The sequence below is a fragment of the Emydura macquarii genome, unplaced genomic scaffold, assembly GCF_026122565.2.
Source record: "Emydura macquarii macquarii isolate MOO-44397 ecotype Brisbane River unplaced genomic scaffold, CSIRO-AGI_Emac_v2 contig_1451, whole genome shotgun sequence".
Taxonomy (NCBI): Eukaryota; Metazoa; Chordata; order Testudines; family Chelidae; genus Emydura; species Emydura macquarii.
In genome coordinates, this window is record NW_027131588.1 from 8,457,928 (window position 1) to 8,477,873 (window position 19,946).

At 40.0% G+C, this 19,946-nt stretch overlaps 1 protein-coding gene across 2 annotated transcripts in view; it reads left to right on the forward strand.

The window, feature by feature from the left end:
• The window catches only part of FOCAD (focadhesin), a 197,284-nt gene that overhangs the window by 13,533 nt on the left and 163,805 nt on the right, over positions 1-19,946 (forward strand). For both annotated transcript variants that reach the window (XM_067553150.1, XM_067553151.1), the window contains exons 4-5: positions 9,638-9,792; positions 16,115-16,219. In XM_067553150.1, the coding sequence (XP_067409251.1) occupies positions 9,638-9,792; positions 16,115-16,219 (260 nt within the window). The remainder of the gene's footprint in view (positions 1-9,637; positions 9,793-16,114; positions 16,220-19,946) is intronic.

The window sequence follows — 19,946 nt, forward strand, 5'->3', positions numbered from 1 at the left end:
GTATGTTTCAGAGCATACAGCTGGAGATTGTAAATTTCTGTGATCAGAAGGGTAACATTTTTTTCCATTCTGAGACCCAGTGGCTAATAGTGACCTACAGTAGAGTGATGATGATTAACTGTCTGCTAGAGACGCAGGCCGATGATCGTTTTGTTTTCTGAGATTTGCCTCACTGCAGACAAGAATTTCATTGTGAAAACTGTGATACTAATGAACTTTTCAAATCGATCACCAGGAAATGAGCCTGCAGCCATCATTGCTGTTTGTATATTAAAAATCTTGCCAGTTAGACCTCAGAATTAATATTGCAGGTCATACTGAATTTCAAATCTCTGTAGCTAAATGTTTCCTTTAGTATTAGCAAATTAAGGTTCATATGTCCTTATGAGATGATGTGGCGCAGGGCCGTAATTTACTTTTTTTTCAGTATGTCCAAACTTTGTTAGTTGAGCAGCGTATAAAATGCCACTCATGGGGAGTGTCACAGAGCAACATAGGAGAGGGCTTAGTGTTGGCATTTCCTCTTCTCTAAAGTTGACCTGTAAAAAGGGTGAGGGAAGGAATGGGTCTGTGGCTTTTGTTTTGTTTGTTTTATGATGTATATAGATCTGAAAGATATCATTGTAAAAGGTGGGGTTTTATCATTCTTAAAGGTATTTTCCTTTAAGATATCAGGCATGTTAATTCTTGAGGTTTTTTTCTTTTCTTTTTGGAGTTCTTGAATACTAAACTATTTTAGTTAAATGGGTATGGGAAATGCCTGTGTGCTTAACGTTGTACATATGCTTAAGTACCTCATTGAATCGGCCTAACTGAGAGGAAAAGATAGTACTGAAATGGGGCCTTAATCAAGGTTTGCTTCCTTGTGAATGTAATTATGTTGTCTCTATATTATTAGTTCTAGCCATCCATAGAATCTTCCATGGTAGACAATGAATTTCTAAAGTTTAAAAAAAACAAACCACTTTTTATTTCTTTAACCTCTCCCCGCTCCTCCTGAAACATCTTAAACGTCAGTTTAAAAAAAATGACACGCCCATTTTTCCTTTTGCAAGCTATATTTAAAATGAAAAAAACCTTCTTCAGAGACATAGGCTAAGGTTTTTTGTTTTTTTCCAGAGTGGTCTACAGGATTTTGATGCACATATTCCTTTATTTTATATTGACGATACACATCTGATTACTCTGAAAATCCGTCAGTTTCTGTTTCTACCTCTGTGGTCTTTACACTTTTATAAGTTTATTGGTCTCAACTTCAGAAGGACTGCATTTAGACGAGAATAATATTCAAGGTAGTTAAACTCTGAAATGAAAACTGCTGTAGTATTGATGATTACAGGAAATGCATGTGTGCTAAAAGTTGAACAGAAGTTTAAGTATCTTATTGAATCGGGCCTGTACTATGGGGAGGAGACTGGCTGCTGGCCACCTTGGGCCAGTGTTTCACGCCCCACCAAGTCCTCCATCCATCAAGGTCAAGAGCTGTTATGCTATACTGGCAACAGAAGGAGAGGAGCAGACCACAATGGCTAAGAAAGAGCCCCTGAGGCTGGAAAGCTCACAGCCACCATGCTTGAGAAGAGGAGACTTAGAGTAGTGGTGGTTGGGGACTCTGTTCTGAGAGGGATGAAGGCATCTGTCTGCTGACCTGACCTGATGTCCCAGGAGGTGTGCTACCTGCCTTTCGCCCATGTTCAAGATGTCACAGAAAGGTTGCTGAGGCTCACCTGTCTCCTCACCACCACCCTATAATGCTTATCCATGTGGATACTAATGATACTGCCAGGTATGAGCTGAGAAGATCAGTAGTGACTACAGAGCTCTGGAGCAGTAAGGAGTCGGGGGGCCACAGATGGCATTCTTGCCCATTCTCCTGGTTGAGAGTAAGGACACAGGCAGGGACACACGCATCCTGGAGCTGGATGCACAGCTGTGCAGATGATATTGATGGGGAAAGCTTTGGCTTCCTTGACCATGGGAGGCTGCTGGGAAGCGATGTGGTCCATCTTACCAAGAAGGGAAGTAGCATCTTTGGACAGTACCTTGCCCACCAGTGAGGAAGGTGTTAAACTAGATTCAAAGGGAGCGGATGACAAAAGCCTACAGGTACGTATAAAAAAAGGTAACCTTAGCAGAGAGCTAGACATTGTGGGGGAAATGAAAAATTGTTAGTCACATCACTGACCCTAATAGTGATAGGGAAAATAGTGATAAATTTGCTCAACATCTTAAATGCATCTACACAGATGCAAGGAATATGAGGAATAAACAGGAGAAACTGGAAATCTTAATACATAAGTTTAATTCTGATTTAATTGGAATGGCAGAGGCTTGGTGAGATGAATCTTATAACTGGAATATTGGTATAGAGGGGTGCAGCTTATTCAGGAAGGACAGGCAGGGAAAAGAGGGAGGAGGTATTACATTATATACTATTTCTGAGGTCCAGAAGGAGGTGAGAGGAAAACCAGTTGAAAGTGTCTGGGTGAAGATAAAGTGGGGAAAAAAACAGGGGTGACATTGTGGTAGGGGTCTGTGATAGACCACCATATCAGGAGAAGAAAGTGGAGAGATACTAGAACAAATAACAGAACTATCCAAAACACAAGACCTAGTAGTAATGAGGGACTTTAACTGCCCCTGCTTCTGTTGGAAAAGTAATACAGCAAGTCACAAAATATCCAATATGTTCTTGAAAGGTATTGGGGTCAAATTCTTGTTTCAGAAGCTGGAGGAAGTAACTGGAGGTAGTCATTTTAAACTTGATCTGACTAATGGTGAGGAAATAGTTGCAAATCTGAAGGTTGAAGGCAATTGGGTAAAAGTGATCATGAAGTGAAAGATTTCATGATTCTAAGAAAAGGAAGGAGTGAGAGCAGCGGAATAAAGACAATGGTCTTGAAAACAAAAAGCAGACTTTAACATAATCAGAGACCTGGTAGGTAAGACCCAATAGGAAGAAAATCAAAGGGAGAAAGGAGTTCAGGAGAGCTGGCAGTTTCTCAGAGATCATATGAAAGGCACAATAACAAACTATCCTGATGCAAATGAAAGTTAGGAAAAAGATCAAGTGGCCAATAGAACTCCATCAGGAGCTCTTCAATGACCTGAAAATCGAAAAGGAATCCTACAAAAAGTGGAAGCAGGGCAAATTGCTAAGGATGAATAATTATGAATAGCACAAGCATGTAGGAAGAAAATCAGAAATACCTAGCAAGGGACATATAAGTCAATAAGAGGTTCCATAAATACATTGGGAGAAAGAAGGAGGGCTAATAATGAATGCCATCAAGAAGGCTGAAGTGTTTAATGCCTATTTAACTTGAGTCTTCTCTAAAAAGGTTAATTGTGACCAGATAGTTAACACAATTAGTACTAACATCCAGGGGAAAGAAACACAAGCCAGAAAAGTTTAAAGAATATTTAGACAAGTTAGATGCATTCAAGTCAGCAGGGCCTGATGAAATTCATCCTAGGAAACTTAAGGAATTAGCTGAGGCAATCTTGGAACTGATAGTGATTATCTTCAACTACTCATGAAAGACAAGTGAGATTCCAGAGGACTGGAGAAGCGTAAACATAGTACCTATCTCTTAAAAAGGGGAGCAAAGAGGACCTGGGAATTATAGATGTCAGCCTAACTTCAATACCTGGAAAGACACTGGAAAAAATTATTAAGCAATTGTAAGCATAGGTAAGCACCTAGAGGCTAGTCAGGTAATAAGTAATAGCCCACATGGTTTTATCAAGAAGAAATAATACTGAACCAACCTAATTTCTTTAATGAGTTACTGGCCTCATGGTTGGGGGCGGGAAGCTGCAGACTTGATATATCTTGCTTTTAGTAAGTCTTTTGACACAGTACCACATGAATTTTCTCATAAGCAAACTAGATGAAATTACTATAAGATGGGTGGCTTAACTGGTTGAAAGATTGTACTCAGAGTAACTATCAATGGTTTGCTGTCAGACTGAGAGAAAGTATCTAGTTGGGCCCAACAGAGGTTTGTCCTGGGTCCAGATTATTCAATATTTTCATTAGTCCTGGTCTATGCTACAGAGTTTTGTCGACCAAGGTCAGCTTTGGTCAACAAAACAGTGGTGGTGTGTACACAGCAATTTCTCCACCCAACCCAAATCCCCTGTTTTTCTGACACAGTAAAGCCACCTTGATGAGAAGCATAGAGCTTTTTTCGCCAAACTTTTATTGACAAGGCATCAGTGTAGATGCTGCATTTGGTTGTCTCACAGTAAACTGCCTCCAGGAAGTATCCCACAAAGCCCATCCTGACCACCAGTTTGAACTTTGCTGCTCTGTGGCCATCCGCCCCTCCCCCTTTAAAGTCCTGGGAGTTTTTGAAATTCCACTTCCTGCTTGGTCAGCATGGAGAGCTCACATTGCATATTCTCAGCTGATCATGGTGGCTGCACACACCAAATTCTCTCCCTCTTGGAGCACACTGAGACTTCTGGATCTGATCGGCATTTGGGGAGAGGCGGCAGGGGAGTCCCAGCTCCACTCCAGCCAAAGGAACTGATACCTACAGTCAAATTTCTTGGTTGATGGAGGAGAAGGGCTATGAATGGGACATGATGCAGTGCTGTGCAAAAATCAAGGAGCTGTGGCAGGGTACCAAAAGGCTAAGGAGTCTAACCGTTGCTTCGGAGCAGAGCCAAAGACCTGTTGCTTCTATAAGGAGCTGGAAGCCATCCTCAGTGATGACCCCGCCTCCACCGCCAAGAGACCCATGGATACCTCTACGTGCCCGGGGCAGCCGATATTAGGTTGTACCCCAATGAAGAAGTCATGGACAAGGAGGTTGAGTTGGAGGACGATGTGGAGCAGGGGACTGGGACGTTTGGTGACATGGGAAGTCAGGATCTCTTCTCTACCCCAGACGGTTCAAGCCAGTCCCAGCCCTACAACTCTGGTGTGCACAATGCAGGAGAGGGGAGCTCGGGTAAGTGGTTTTTTTTGGAGTTGATGCTGCTCGGTTACTTAAGGTACAGCTGTCCTTTGCTTTGTTGCATTATACAGCTGGTTGAAGGGATAGACATGCACGAGAATAGTTGTTTATATGTGCTTCCCATTCTCCTGTGCAGCTAGGCAGTGTGATGGAAAAGTGTGTTAATGTACTCCAGAGAGATCTCTAGGAAATTTTCCTGGAGGTACTTGCCAATCCTCTGCTGGAGATTCCTCGGCAGAGCTGCTTTGTTTCTTCCCCCGTTGTAGGAAACTTTCCTGTGTCAATCAGCAATCACTTGTGCAGGGACCAAAGCAGCACACAGGCAAGCAGCATAGGGACCAGGTTTGACGCTGCTTTCATGGAGGAGATGCACCCTAGCACCCCTGCTTACTCTCAGGAGTGGATATTGGCCTCTATGGCCCCCACCTATAGAGAATGGTGGCAAAATTTCAAATTTTGTCCCTGTCTAATTGCATCAACACCACCAAATATCAATCCACCCAGAACCTTCTCCCAAGCTTGAGCCTCCTCTGCCCTGGGCACAACTCACTATGCCCTGCTTGATCTTCAAGCTGTACGCTTGCTAGGGGACAGAGAAAGAGGTGTATTTTACAGTAATGCATCAATGCTATTATTGCACTCAGTCATGCTTCTGTTCATTATTTATTGTGCTTCTACAGATGTGCCCTTGAAGAGAAACCACCCCACACCTGCCGAGAGCCTGTGACTGATAAGAAAACGACCACGGAGAAGCAAAGAAGAGATGCTCCAAGAGCTGCTCCAGTCCACTGAGGCAGGAAAAAAAAAGATAAAAGGGCATGGAGACATGCTATGTCTGAAAATCAGAAAATTGATAGGCAGGAGAGGAGGGAAAACCAGGAGTGAGTGACAGCAGGTCCCGAGTGCATGATAAAAGTCATGGAGAAGCAAACGGAGCTGCTGAAGTCACTAATAGTGCTGCATACTGATTTCATGCATGCTCAAACAATCCCCCCCCCCTTGCAGCCAATACAGAACTTTTTTCCGAGTCTTCTCCAAAGTCCACTCACACAATCTTACCAAACTCCTGGCTCGTCTCAGTACCCCTTTTACTTCACCCCTTCACACAGCTTCCAGGATGATAGCTGGACTTATGCCCAGCTGTCATAGCTCACACTGCCCCTCACTGCTTTCTCCCCTCTAGCCCAGCTTTTCCTGTGTTTTGTGAATAATTATTATTTAATAAAGACATACTCTGTGAAGAATAAACAGTCTTTATTTGAGTCTTGCGCACAGTGGTTGCACCTCACATTGATGCACACTGCAAGCTGGCTAGCAGGCGTAGCCTGGCACTGTACTGTTTACAGAGGCACCTTATTGGTGCTCATTGTCAAAACAGTTCCTCAAAGCCTCCCCGATTCAAATAACTCCCCCCATTGTGCCCTGACATCTGGTGGTTCATATTTATCCACAAGGCCATCTGCCTCTGTGCTCCACTAACGGGGAAAGTTTTCGCCTTTAGCTTCACAAATATGGAGCACACAGCAGGTGGCTATAACTATGGGAATATTTTCCTCAATTAGGTGTAGTCTGCCATAAAGGCATCGCCAGCAAGCCTTTAATCTGCCAAATGCACATTCAGTGGTCATTCAGCATCTGCTCAGTCTGTTATTGAAGCGTTCCTTGCTACTATCCAGGTTGCCCATATAAGGCTTCATGAGCCCTGGTAAGGGGTAGGCTAAGTTTCCCAAGATCACTATGGGCATTTCAACATCCCCTATTGGAATTTTTTGGTCTGGAAAGAAAGTCCCTTCTTGCAGCTTCCTGTATAGGCCAGTGTTCTTGAAGATGCATACATCATGCACCTTCCCTGATCAACCCACATTGATGTCAGTGAAACACCCACGGTGATCCATAGGTGCCTGCTGCACCATAGAGAAGTAGCCCTTTCTATTGACATATTCAGTCACAAGATGGTCTGGGTCCAAAAATGGGGTATGCATGCCATCTATCGCCCTGCCACAATTAGGGAATCCCATCACTGCAAAGCCATCCACTATTTCACAAACATTCCCCAGATTCTCAGTCCTTCGTAGCAGAATGTGATTAATGGCCCTTCACACTTTCAATAACACAGCTCCAGCGGTGGACTTCCCGATTCCAAACTGATTAGCGACTGACAGGTAGCAGTCTGGAGTTGCCAGCTTCCACACACTAATTGCCATGTGCTTCTCCACCAAGAGGGCAGCTCTCATTTTGGTGTCCTTGAGCTGCAGGGCAGGGGCAACCTCTGCACAGAGTTCCATGAAGGTGGCTTTGCGTATTCCAAAGTTCATCATCCCAGACCTGTATAATGATGCAATCCCACCACTCAGTGCTTGTTTCACGTGTCCAGAAGCAGTGGTGCACGGTGTGCAGATGCTCCGTGAATGGAAACAGTAATCTGGTGATGTTTTTTGCATGACACACAGCTGGTCAGAGGCCTCAGATTCCAGTCCTGATTGGGAGCTCATGATATACTGCGCGACCAGCCACAATGTGTTCAGAATACTGACAGCAACAGTGGAGAGCAGTGCAGGATCCATCCTTTCGGACAGAGATGGCGAGCACTTAGGAAATGGTCCATTGAAAATCGCCATGAAACACAATTGGGAAAGCAAAGAATGACAGGACAAAAATCACTGCATCATGGGATGTTGAGCCTGCACCCATGCTGCACTGCGATTCTCTCTGCGTCTCCACAACTCCTAGTGGCACAAGGTGGCGAGTTGCACAGTGAGATAGCTACCCACAATGCACTGTTCACACTGCTCGATGCTAGAGCCCCAAGTGTGGATGTGCTTTGGTGACACAATGAGTGCTGTGGGGACAGGCACAAGAGCTGTAATTACAGTGCTTTTTGATCAGCAATGTAACTTGTATCAACAACACTTTCTAGTGTAGACAAGGCCTTAATGACTTGGATAATTGATCAGAGAATATACTTATAAAATTTGTGAATTATACCCGGATGGGAGGAGTTACACACACTTGGAGGACAGAATTAGAATTCAAAAGGGCTTTGACAAATTGGAGAATTGGTTTGAAATCAACAAGATGAAATTCAGTAAGGATACTTAGGAAGGAAAAATGAAGTGCCCAATTACAAAATGGGGGATGAGTGGTTAGGTAGTATTACTGCTGAAAAAGATCTGGATCAAGTATTTAGTATGGGTCAGCAATGTGATGATATGGTGGAAATAGCTAATATAATTCTTGGTTTATTATCAGGAGTGTCGTATGCAAGATACGGGAGGTAATTGTTCCTCTCTGTTTGGAACTGGTGAGGCCTCAGCTGGAGTACTGTGTCCAGTTCTGGGTATTGTGCTTTATGAAAGATTTGGACAAATTTAAGAGGTTCCAGAGGAGAGGGATAGAAGTGACAAAAAGTTTAAAAAACCTGACCTATGAGGAAAGGTTGAAAAAGCTGGGTATGTTTAATCTTGAGAAAAGAAAACTGAGAGGCGACTTGATAACAGTCTTCAAATATGTTAAGGGCTATTATAAAGAGAGTGCTGTTTAGTTGTTGTCCATGTCCGCTGAAGATGGGACAAGAAGCAATGGGCTTAATCTACAGCAATGGAGATTTAGGTTAAGAAGAAAATTTTCTAACTATATAGTTCCACTTACGTACTCTGTGTTCTCTTTGTAAAGGTTTCAAAGTGCTGATTTGTTAATTTAAAAACATGCATTTTTCTTGTTCACAAACTCAGATAGTAAATAAACATCAACCGATTAACAGATGGGTATCATCAAAATAACAAACATTGGTCCTGATCCATAACACATTGAAGTCAGTGGATTTTGGATCAAGTGCCTGTATTCATAACTCCAGGTTAAGAACACATTTTGCTTAAGAGTGAAAGAACATTAAAGTCACTTCAACACTATAGAGGGATGGGTGCCTGTCCATACAAATTCAGACATTTGGTAATACAGGAGCTTTTAAAGGAACAGAGTCAGGTCAAATTTGGCCTCATATTCAAATTTTAATTAAAGTCAGTGGAAATGCTTTCATAAATTTGCAACTGTTATTGTCTAGTCTTATTTTCACTCTCCGACAAGGAGATGAGGATTGTAAGCAATTGAGCTGGTTGAAATTTTTCATATAGAAAGTTTGCCTGCCAAAATATATGGTTTAATCAAAACTGAAACTTTTCAGGGGAAAACGTTGCTTCCAGCAATAAATTTTGAACAGAGATTATTCATTTGAAATTTCTTGTGGGAAAACAAACTGTTTCGGTAGTAAAAAGCACTGTAGACTTCAATCAAAACTTGCAGATTTAGTAATCTAGGGTATTAGTAGTAATGTAGGAAGGAAAATGTTTGAGACATTAACATGATAGTGTTGCTTTGAAATTTGAAGTTTCTGTGGGTTTATTAACAGAAAGTAAAAGATATTTTAAAAAACGGCCTACTTTGGCTGCTTCCTTAGTCACAGTTGGCTTTGTCTTGCCTTTGTGTTTACCAAATACAGTAATGTCCAAAGAAGGCAGAGAAGCCGATCTTCAGTTTCACCTAGTCTCTACTTGAAGGAGCAGCTCTGAGAAGAGGGTGTCAGGCAGGGTTTTGTCTAGTAGAATGTTTGGAATGAACAGTATTTCCCTTCTGTCAGTGTCCTAATTGCTTGTTCCCAATGCTTTTGATTTCAGACTCCTGCGTTAAACTTGCTCTGGGAGAAGTGCTGCAGTGAGAATGTGGTGGTGCGGCTGGCCTGCTGCGAAGGCCTGGTGGCCCTTGTTGCACAGGATCATGCAGAGTTCAGTTATGTTTTCAATACAGCTCTCAACTTGATTCCCTCTGCCAGGTAACATTCACTCGCAGTATTCACTTTGATTTGGTTGGCATCAGTAAAGTTTTAGGCCCCATCTCTTGTCCTATGCTTAAAGTGTAAGATCTGTGGGCCAGGCACTGTCTCTTTCTTCTGAGTTTGTACAGCGCCTAACACAATGGGGTCCTAGTGTCCCTGGCTAAGGTTCTAGGTGCTACCATGATAGAAATAATAATAGTTGCGCACATATACTTAACTTTATATACTGCATGTTGTTTGGATTACTTTATTGGGATTTCAGTGTATAAAACACTAAGCATATGCTAAGATGCTACAGGTTTGGGGCCTTGCTGATTGATATCAAAGGCACTTTTTTAATCACTATCTAATTAAACATAACACACATACTTTTTCTCCTACTTTAGCTTTTATTCAACTGAATTTCAAATACAGAGAATCAGCATATCTTGTGTTTTTTTAATAAACCGATCAATCAATCAAATACAAAAAATCAATCAATCAAAAAAAAATAGGAAAAGATTAAAGGAAAAACAATTGCAAAGACACAGTTTCTTGATGTAGGAACTAGATACCAGGATGAGGTCAAGGTAGGATAGAAAGCAAGAAAGGGGTGTGTGTGATAGATTTTATTTAGAGATTCTAATGCTGTAGCCCTGCAAACAATAAAACTCATTGTAATTTGACCTATGTCAGGAGTTCTATTCATTTCAGTGGGTTTATTCATCTATGTAAAATTACTCCCATGCATGGAGTGTTTAGGATCTAGTCTGAAAATATTGATGGGATGCAGGAGAACTGGTTTTTGATCTCAAGTCTGCTGCAGATTCATTGTGTACTAAGAGCAAATCAATTTACCTCAATGTGTCTCAGTTACTTCCTCTGTAAAATGGGGATAATAAAACTTAGCATCTCTCAAGGGTGTTTTGGGATAAATGTGTTGTGTGATGCTGAGATATTATACTACTGAGCATTATAAAAAGCCTACAAATAAAACCATCTGAATGTAGTCTAACCAATATTACACTCAATGTACTTAAGATGTATTTTGTTAAAATCTCCTAGCCTTGTGAAGTTCAATGAGATACTATTCCGTCTTCTGACTTATGGCAAGTGTTTGGTTTTTAGCACTAAGCCTTTCTGCACAGAGAACACCAGTGTACTTTCTTGCTCAGGGCTACTAATAGATGCTACACCTGTGCTGTGTTATGGGGTCATGGTAGTGACCCCATAGTCAAGGTTGCAGGAACCATGCCATACAAAACATATTTATAACCCCTTCTGACTTTTGCAAAATTAGCTTTAGGTTGAAATTTCTCGTGCTTACCTTCAGCCAAAGGTGATAAAGTTTGTGTAAACTCAGCTGAACCATTTTGAGTAATTCAGCTGATTTAAAAAAATGCACATTTGTTTTTAAAATTACATTTGTCATTCCCAGCAGATAATTAAAAATCAGCTTACTCTGCAAATTTGGTACATGTACGCCTTCCATTAGACCAAGTTTCCAATATTTTGACTGGAATTTCCAGACAAATATGTTGTAAATATGTATTGCAGTAAACTGGATAGAGTGTGCACATATTGCCCTCTACGGGATAGAATCAGAACCACTCAGCTGTGTGTCATAGCTAACAAGCAGTAGGGCTCTGTGCTTTTGGATCATGAGGATCTCAGTCTATCCCTGTTGCCACTGCTAAGTTTTCATTAACCATGGTTTGCAATCTAGTGACAACTGTGAAATTCCTGTATGGCCATGCTTTTGCTACAGTAGCAATAATTTAAGGAAATATAATTTTAATAGAATTTTGTACTTTAGGAAATGTTGTAAATCAGGACATTCAAAGTCAAGGTTAACGTTTAAAAATAAATGTGGGGGAAAGCTGAGTTAAGGTATTTCAAACGACTTTAACTGTTCCATCATTTTCACACCACTCTGCACCCTGCCTGTGAAACACATCCCTGTCTGTGACTGGTATCTCACATGGTTGTTATGTAACCACTGGCTATATTGGTAGTTTGCCCGTGAAACCTATATAATAATAAAAATCCAGTATATTTTGGCATTTTTCATCTGACTCTCAAGAATTCAAACCACATCCACTATGGTTTACAAAACTGTATATGTAGCTGAACCACAAGGGTATATGGGTTTTAAATGTTTTCAACCGCAGGGAGTTGACTGACTTAAGCTAGCCTTTTCTTCCTGGTTTAACAATGATCTCTTTTTGACCCTCCCAGAACCTTGGCCAGCTGTTCCTTTATCCTATTCCCTGGCCAATTTGTATTCAGATTTGTTCTGGGGTTTTGCACAACTGAGTGCACTGTCTCTTTAAAGACATGTAAATATGAAATTGACAGCCAATGGCAGCCCAGCAGAAAGGTCATCAAAACTACTGGGCTCCTTCCAGTTCTGTTTAAAGCAGGTGTGTTTTGTGACAGTGGAGAAGACTATTCATTTTCTGCCTTCAGCAGCTTTCTCTTCAACAATGACTTTGGCAGGGGCCTAGCATACCTGGTGGTCTTCCTGCTGTGCTACGCATTTCATATGCTATGAAGGACAACCTGCATTCTGGGATGGGCACTCCAAAGCTCACATGGTTTGATTGTTTGCATGTGACTCCTAATCACTTCACATCCAAATTATCATCATCACTTCCCCATAAATTTCCTCCTTAATCAGTTTTAAAGCTCTGTTGATTTCCTCTCATCCGTTACTATTATCTCCCTTACAGAAAACTCCTGTGGAATTTCATCTCATTGCGTTTTTTATCAGCACTTTTTCCCTAGAAATCTAAATTGGGTAATTTTTTAAAAAAGAAAACACTCTTGAGAAACTGATCAATGCTTTACAGAACAATCTTTAGGAATTAGACCCTTTTGATATTACATAGTACTATTTAGAAGGAGATAGTGTTTGCTTGGAGTCTGAACTTCATGAAATGTCTAGGAGTATCTTTAACTTGCCTAAGAATATCACTCTCTTACAAGGAAAATTTGTTATCCCAGGCTTCCTGCCTTGTTTCTCAGCATAAAGACAATGGAGCAGATCTTCAACTGGTATAAGTTATCATAGCTCCATTGACCTCAGTGAAGTTTCAACAATTTAGAGCGGCTGAGGATCTGCCCCAATAATGGATGAAATTCTATGGCTTGTATAATACAGGTGGTCAGACTAGGTGATCGTAAAGGTCCCTTCTTAAAATCTATGAATCAGTGTCATTATTGTTACATATTTAAGAAATTATTGTAAATAAACACTTGTTTGCATTCTTTTACATTATTTTTTCTCATGTTAGTATTAATGCGTGCAGTGAGAACAGAACCTTCCTCTTTGTATTGTCTAGCCAGCAGGTCTTTTGGCTTAGTTCATAAGTTTACATACACATCTTAACACACTCCTTCTCCAATCCCAAGTGGGAGCTAGGATTGAATATTGTTGATATTTTGTTATGAAGAGCGAGGCCTGCTGTTTTGTTTTGCTCACTCACTTCAGAGTTACTCTTTTTAGATTGAGTGACGTGTGTTTGTAAGTTGGCTTTTTCATGCCTTCAATTTTCTCTAAGGCCAGACATTCCAAAAACTGACCCTTCCTCCACCCCCATCTCTGCCAGTTAATATACCAACTTCCAGAAGCCTACTGCAGAAGCCTTTTACTGTTCCTTGGCAACAGGATTGTGAATAAAACCGTAATCTCTCATCCAGTAAGGTTTGCAATGTTTTGATGCTGAGGAGTCATGACAGCCTGTAATTTTAATGATTACAAACATCTTAGAACTGGACCACTTGTTTTAAAAAACCAAAACACAAACAAACTAGCAGCAGCATTCTATCAATAATGAACTGCGCTAATTTGATAGTATATTTTGCAAGAGTGCAGAAGACACATCTCTGGGACGGGATGCACTACTCACTGTATTCTGCATCTTGAAGATCAGTGTAAATTTTTGGGTGAGGAATCCACTTTAGAGACTCTGAAATCTTTAGACGCTCATGCCACTGACCCCCAACCAATTGTTATATAAACTTATACTGAGCATTCATTTTGAAAAGGCTATCTGTTGATGGAAGTAATAAAGATGTAGCAATCAAGTGACTTGTGTGTTTCTGATTTCCTCTTAGGAATTACGTGGATTTAGAATTATGTCACTATAGAGCTGATGATAGTTTGCCCTTAATATAGCCCCTTTTATTAATGGATCTCAAAGCACTTTGTATGTATTAATCAAGCCCCACAATTTCCCTGTGAGATAAGCTGTGTTATCCCATTAGTGGAGGCTGATGACATTTGAGACTTTGGGAACATGAGAAAGATGTATCAATTTAGTTAAATTGGTGCAACCCCCTTACTTCAGTTTAATAGTGTCCATCCAACAGCATTACACTGATCTAACTAAGCTAGTTTTAAGGAAATAGTTTATGTATGTTCAACTTTCTTGTGTAGACAAGTCCTGTAAATGAAACTGACGTGCAAAAGTTCATTGAGCCAATTTACAACAGCAAGTGTAGAGCATAATGTACCTTGAACAAGTCACATAACATTACTGTACCTCAATTTCTTCATCTGTAAAATAAGAATAGTAGTGTTTACTTGCCTTCTGCAAAGCACCTTTGAGATGCATGCATGAGCATAAATATAAATGTTAAATATTATCAATTTATACATATAAATGTTATCAGAATCAAAATAGCTATATCTTCCTGGTGGTTAGGAGCTTCTACCAGTTCCCATTTCACAAATGGGGAAACTGAGATAGAGATTAGGTGACTTGCTTAGATATACTGCTCCCAGCAAAAAAAGCAGAAAGAATGTCATAAAATGTGTGGCTGTCAGTTTTCTTCTCCCACCCACCCCTTTTTTTGTTTAAAAGAATGTCTTCCCATGTCTTAATGGTGAAAAGTTCCAAAGGGGTAGCAGTGTTAGTCTGTGTACAGCAAAAACAACGAGAGTCCTGTAGCACCTTAAAAACTAACAAATTCCTGTGGGCATAAGCTGTGGGTTGCAGCCCACAAAAGTTTATGCCCACAAGAATTTGTTAGTCTTTAAGGTGCTAGAGGACTCTCATTGTTTTTCCATGTCTTAATGTCATTTTAGTTTTCTTCTGTTTCTGTTAGGTTTAAATTGATGTGATCAGTTGCTATCCTTTCTCTTTCTGCCAGTAAATATTTACTCGTGTTGAAATGATAACTGAAATAAGATTGGGGCAAACCCCAGTGTGAAACTTTTAAGATGTATTTACAGCACCCTGGAGTGTTGTTTATTCATTTTTTAAAATAATGGTTTCTTTTTTTTCCTCTGCTTTATTTTAGCCAAGGACTTAGAATTCATTCTATTTACCTGCGATGGATTCGGGTTGTTCCTAGTATGTCCTGGTTTTGAAAGCTCTGAAATATTTATTAATTACAAAAAAGTAAACAAAACCCTCAGGATTGTCCCTCTACAGAACTCAGCCAATGGACTATTGAAATCATGGTCTAGCAAAGATTTCTGATTGCATGGCCAGTGTACTTGTTTTTCCTCAGTCTAGAGTGCAGTAGCTTTTATTAGAGAGTCTCAAGCAGCTCTTGAAGATTATAGGGAATCTTATAAAACTTCCAGAAATCCCATTGCTGCTCAGTAGGTTTTCATGAATAGTAAATGAAGTAAGGGGGGAAGAAGGAGATAAGCAGTTTCATGGAAGGGCCCCTTACTGCTCCAGTCAAAAGTCAGAAGAGCAAGCCCATTGTCCTGAGATTCTCTTGGGAGTTAATTTTCAGTGTGGGGGATTTAGATGCATGACACTTGATAATCAGAGTTGCATGGTAAAATCTCTGCATACTGTGCTGAATATTTACCTTTTTTTATTCTTGCACTCAATCAGGAACCTGTGTTGGTTTTAACATGATAAAAATATTGCATTAGAGTAAATTAGTAATAGTAAATTAGTGCTTTTAGAAGAGTTTTCATCTTCAAAGTGCTTCACAGGCATGAATAGGTGGATTAATTCTCGATATAGGTAAGTAATATCTCTATTTTGCATGTAGGTTAAGTGACTTGCCCTAGAGGCAGCCACTCTCATCTCAGGGAGTAGAACTCAGGAAATTCGGGATCTCAGTTTTCTGCTTAAACAACGAGAGTTCTATAGCACTTTAAAGACTAACAAATTTAATTTCTGCATGCTTTAAAGTGTCTTTAAAGTGCTACAGAACTCTCGTGGTTTTTGCTGCATATAGACTAACACGGCTACCCCTCTGGAAGTTTTCTGCTTGGATCATTAGATCATACTTCTCATATACAGAAGGGTCAACCAATCAGTTGTTCCTTAGATGATGATAATGTTATGTATTCATTGTGTTTCAACAGGAATGTACACGGTTTGGTAAAAATTATTGTGAAATTACTACAGATGCAAGCCCTTACAGTGGGAAGAAGTGGAGATGAAGCTGTTCAGGAGTTGTATGCAATCAGGTGAGCTTCATGTGTGTGTGTTAATAATCACTATTTTTAAATGACAAAAACTTACACATACAAGTATCTACTAATAGGGCACTCTCTACTAATAGGGCGCTTTTATTGGGCACTCTCTGATACACAAGCAGCCAGCCTGCCACTGGGGCTAAAGGAGACTTTACATTAGCTAATGAGGAGTAATCATCGTAAAAGCAAAGGTTTCAGCCCTTGCTCCAAATCTTTAAATAACATTAGCCCCTTCCTTTAAATGGAGAAAGCAGAGTAGAGGACTTGACTGAGCTTAACGGAAGAAGTTCATAGTAATCACTAACAGAATAGGAGGTACTTAGAAGAGGAGACAATGGATGCTTGGGAAAAAACCATGGAGAAAAACTCGTTTTATACCCACTACTCCACAAAAGACAGTAGATCCAGCATCTGCCTGCTGTGGTGCTGCGAGAAATGGGGAAGTATAGGAATCCTGAAACGTGGTCCCACAATAATATTATGTGCACGCAGTTGCTAGAGCCATTACCAAGACTCAGCTTTTCTGATGCATACATAAAATACTGGCTGTCATTAAGGTGTAATATATGATTGAAGAAAACTGGATGTTGTGTTATGCTTTTGCCATGTATTAAAATATACAGTGCTATTTATCAGAGTTATGTTACTTTCAATATATTTAATTTTGTAATAAGTGAGAGAATTGTTTTCCAGGCAACACAGTTCACTCCTGATGAGTGTTACAACAATATTTTACATATACAGAGCCTTTCAGATACCCAAAGCACTTTATAGTCTGCACCTTCCTCATGACCAGATGAAAATTGCCTTTTTTGTAAGTATATGACAGTTGTTGTATGAGAAGTGAAGAGTGTTGTCAAATAGCTGAAATTACAGGGGAGTCTAGGTTGGCAGAATATAACTACCTTAGGTTGTGATCAATTAGGATCTCAGTGATAATGCCCATGTAACATAGTTATGGTGTACAGAATAGACTTAATGACATTTTAAATGCTAGTTATCAGATTACACTGATTCATTGGGACCACATAGATTTTCATCCCTGGACTCTAGTTTCCCTGTAAGAAAGAGAGAGAAGAATTTTGAAGGTCCTTCCTACTGCAAGAAAAATGTTTACACAATCCATCCAGTACCACTGGAAGTTAGATTAGAACAAATGGTCAGTCTAGCTAAGAGTAAAGTGATGGTGGGTGAAACAATCAGAGGAAATAATGGAATTGATATCTTCCCCTCTAACACCTGCCTTTTGTTACTCATATTTGCAGTCTAGGGAACCTATTGGTTCATCAGCTGCTCCAGATACTCTAGATAGCAGCAATACTAGAGTGATTTTTTTGTTGTTCTGCACTTTCATATTCATAATTGCCACTTATTAGCTGGCCTACTGCAGCATGTTTTTGTCTGGGTCTGATGGCAAAGGCTGGAAGCTGCGGTTGATATATTACATAGCATCTCATCTCCTCAGTAGGGCTTCTAGACAAGTGTTCCGTATCAATGCTCAGCAGTCTTCAGAAGCTCCTAATCCAATTCTGGAACTACTTCAAGGTCTTGGGAAAGATATTTAAAAATCCAAATAGGCTAGGATTGGAATATCTCTCAGCCCATCTCTCTCTCCATGACATGTCATAACAGCTACAATCAACAGGGATGGTGAAGCTGAGACTGATTTCCTTAGGGAAGCTCCATTTAACTTGGGACAGGGCATTTTTGGTGGAAGATCCTAGGTCATGGAATTACTTACCACTGGAGATCTGAGAGCAAGTCTTGCTGCTTTTAGAATACAGTGCCAATCCTTCTGTGCACAGGACTTTCCCTAGTAGCAGAACTGAACTGTGACTAGCCAGGCATTGGGAGCTTTGAAGTCTACCACCAAACTGATCCTTCCTAGGACAGCAGATGATAAGAACACAGTGTGAGGAGACTCTTGGTCCTAAATTGGATATGTGAATACACTGGGACTCTCTTATGCACCTGATGCTATATCCCCTTTAATGATGATTAGCTGAATAGAACCTAGATTGCCTTCCTCCCACTTGTGACCCTAAAACAGTGGACTTTGTTTCTTCTATCATAGTATATTTCCTTTCTACCTCCTCTTGCTAAAGTGAGTGCCATGTAAAAATAGTCCGTATGTCCCCAAAATTACTACACAGAGGTATCTGCAGTATTGTAGTGTTCGAATAGGGAAATGCTTTAAGATTTCAGCTAGCTCTGTAGTAATAATGATTAAATGTTGACATTTTAGCGGCCACCATTATATCCACTTTGCCAGACATGGATCTTGTTATGCTAAATCCTATAATACTGTGAAAACTCCTTTTTATGATAAAGAAAGAAAGCTATTGATGTAGTTTTCATCAAGAGAGAGCTATATAGTGATAGATGTGGCTGAACTTCAGAAAATGAATTTCCAGCTTTGTGGTAGTAAGGAGTTTTGTATGCAGATGGAGAACACCTAGTTCCAAGTTTCTTTGTTCCTATCCAGTTATAGTTGTGCTGTCCAGCTCTGAAATATCTGTGGCTAAAATTATAATGGTATAAATTAGTATGGGAAGAGATGGTTAGATCTGATACAAGATTGAGAGCCTCTCTCTCCTTAGGGGACAAAAGGACTTGCAAAAATTATAGCTGTTGACAGGAAGTGTGGATGGTGGTGTTTAATAGTAATTTTAAAGCTGTTTAAAGTCATTAAGAACTGAAAATAGGCATCATGGCAAATCAAGCCTTCTTGTAGACTCAGCCAGCGTCTTGCAGCAGGCTTTTGTTGCTGCTAGTTAATTTCTTGGAGAGATGGGCCCCAACTGCAAAACTTGGATCTAAATTTTGAACACTCAGGAGTTCAGGGTGTTGAGATTCTGGGTTTTGGCCTAAAGCCCTTCTGTACATTAGGAATACTTTTTTTTTTTTTTTTTTTTTTAATTCGAAGATTTGTTGGGTTACATTTTTTTGTTGCGTGATTTTATCAAGTGCTATATTGTATTTCCAGCTTGTAATTAGTGTGTTACACTTGAGGTTAATATGAAGCTGTCCCGAGACTTAATTTCCTAAAGAAAAGTGAGCGTATACGCAATAACTCCTGAATGATAACCGCCTATTACAATATTAATGCAGTGCACTGTCAGCTATGCGAAATTATTCAATGCAAAAATCATTGGATGATTCATGAAGCATCAGAATGTGAAATAGACAATTATTGTAATCTTTTCTGGCATCTTTTTAAAGAAATAGTACATTTTAATAAATAAGCTTTAAGGCATAGTGATATTTTATATTGAATAAGACAAACTTATTATGGCATCTCTATTGTAGTGACATCACACTATGAAGAATTCTTGGAAGGAAATTGAAGAACCTGATGATTTGTTTTTGTGTTTTGTTGCTTTAATGTTTGACACTCTCACCAATTATTTCTCTGTCTCCAATTTTCTGTCTTTGAGGAAAATTATTAGAAAGATTGTGGCAATGTAGCTGTGGCTCTCTCAGTTCTCTATAGTCTATTTGTCGCTATAAACTAATCAACCTATTTCTCCTGGGAAGGAAAAATGAATGAGATTTTTCTATTTTTTAATCATAATATCACAAAAATGTAGGGCTTGAAGGGACCTCAAGAGGTCATCTAGTGACCCTTTCCCCCACCCTGCTGTGTACTGTGGCAGGATTATGTATGCTGGTCCATTCATGGCATCTGAATTCTGACAGATGCATGAGAGGTGTTCTT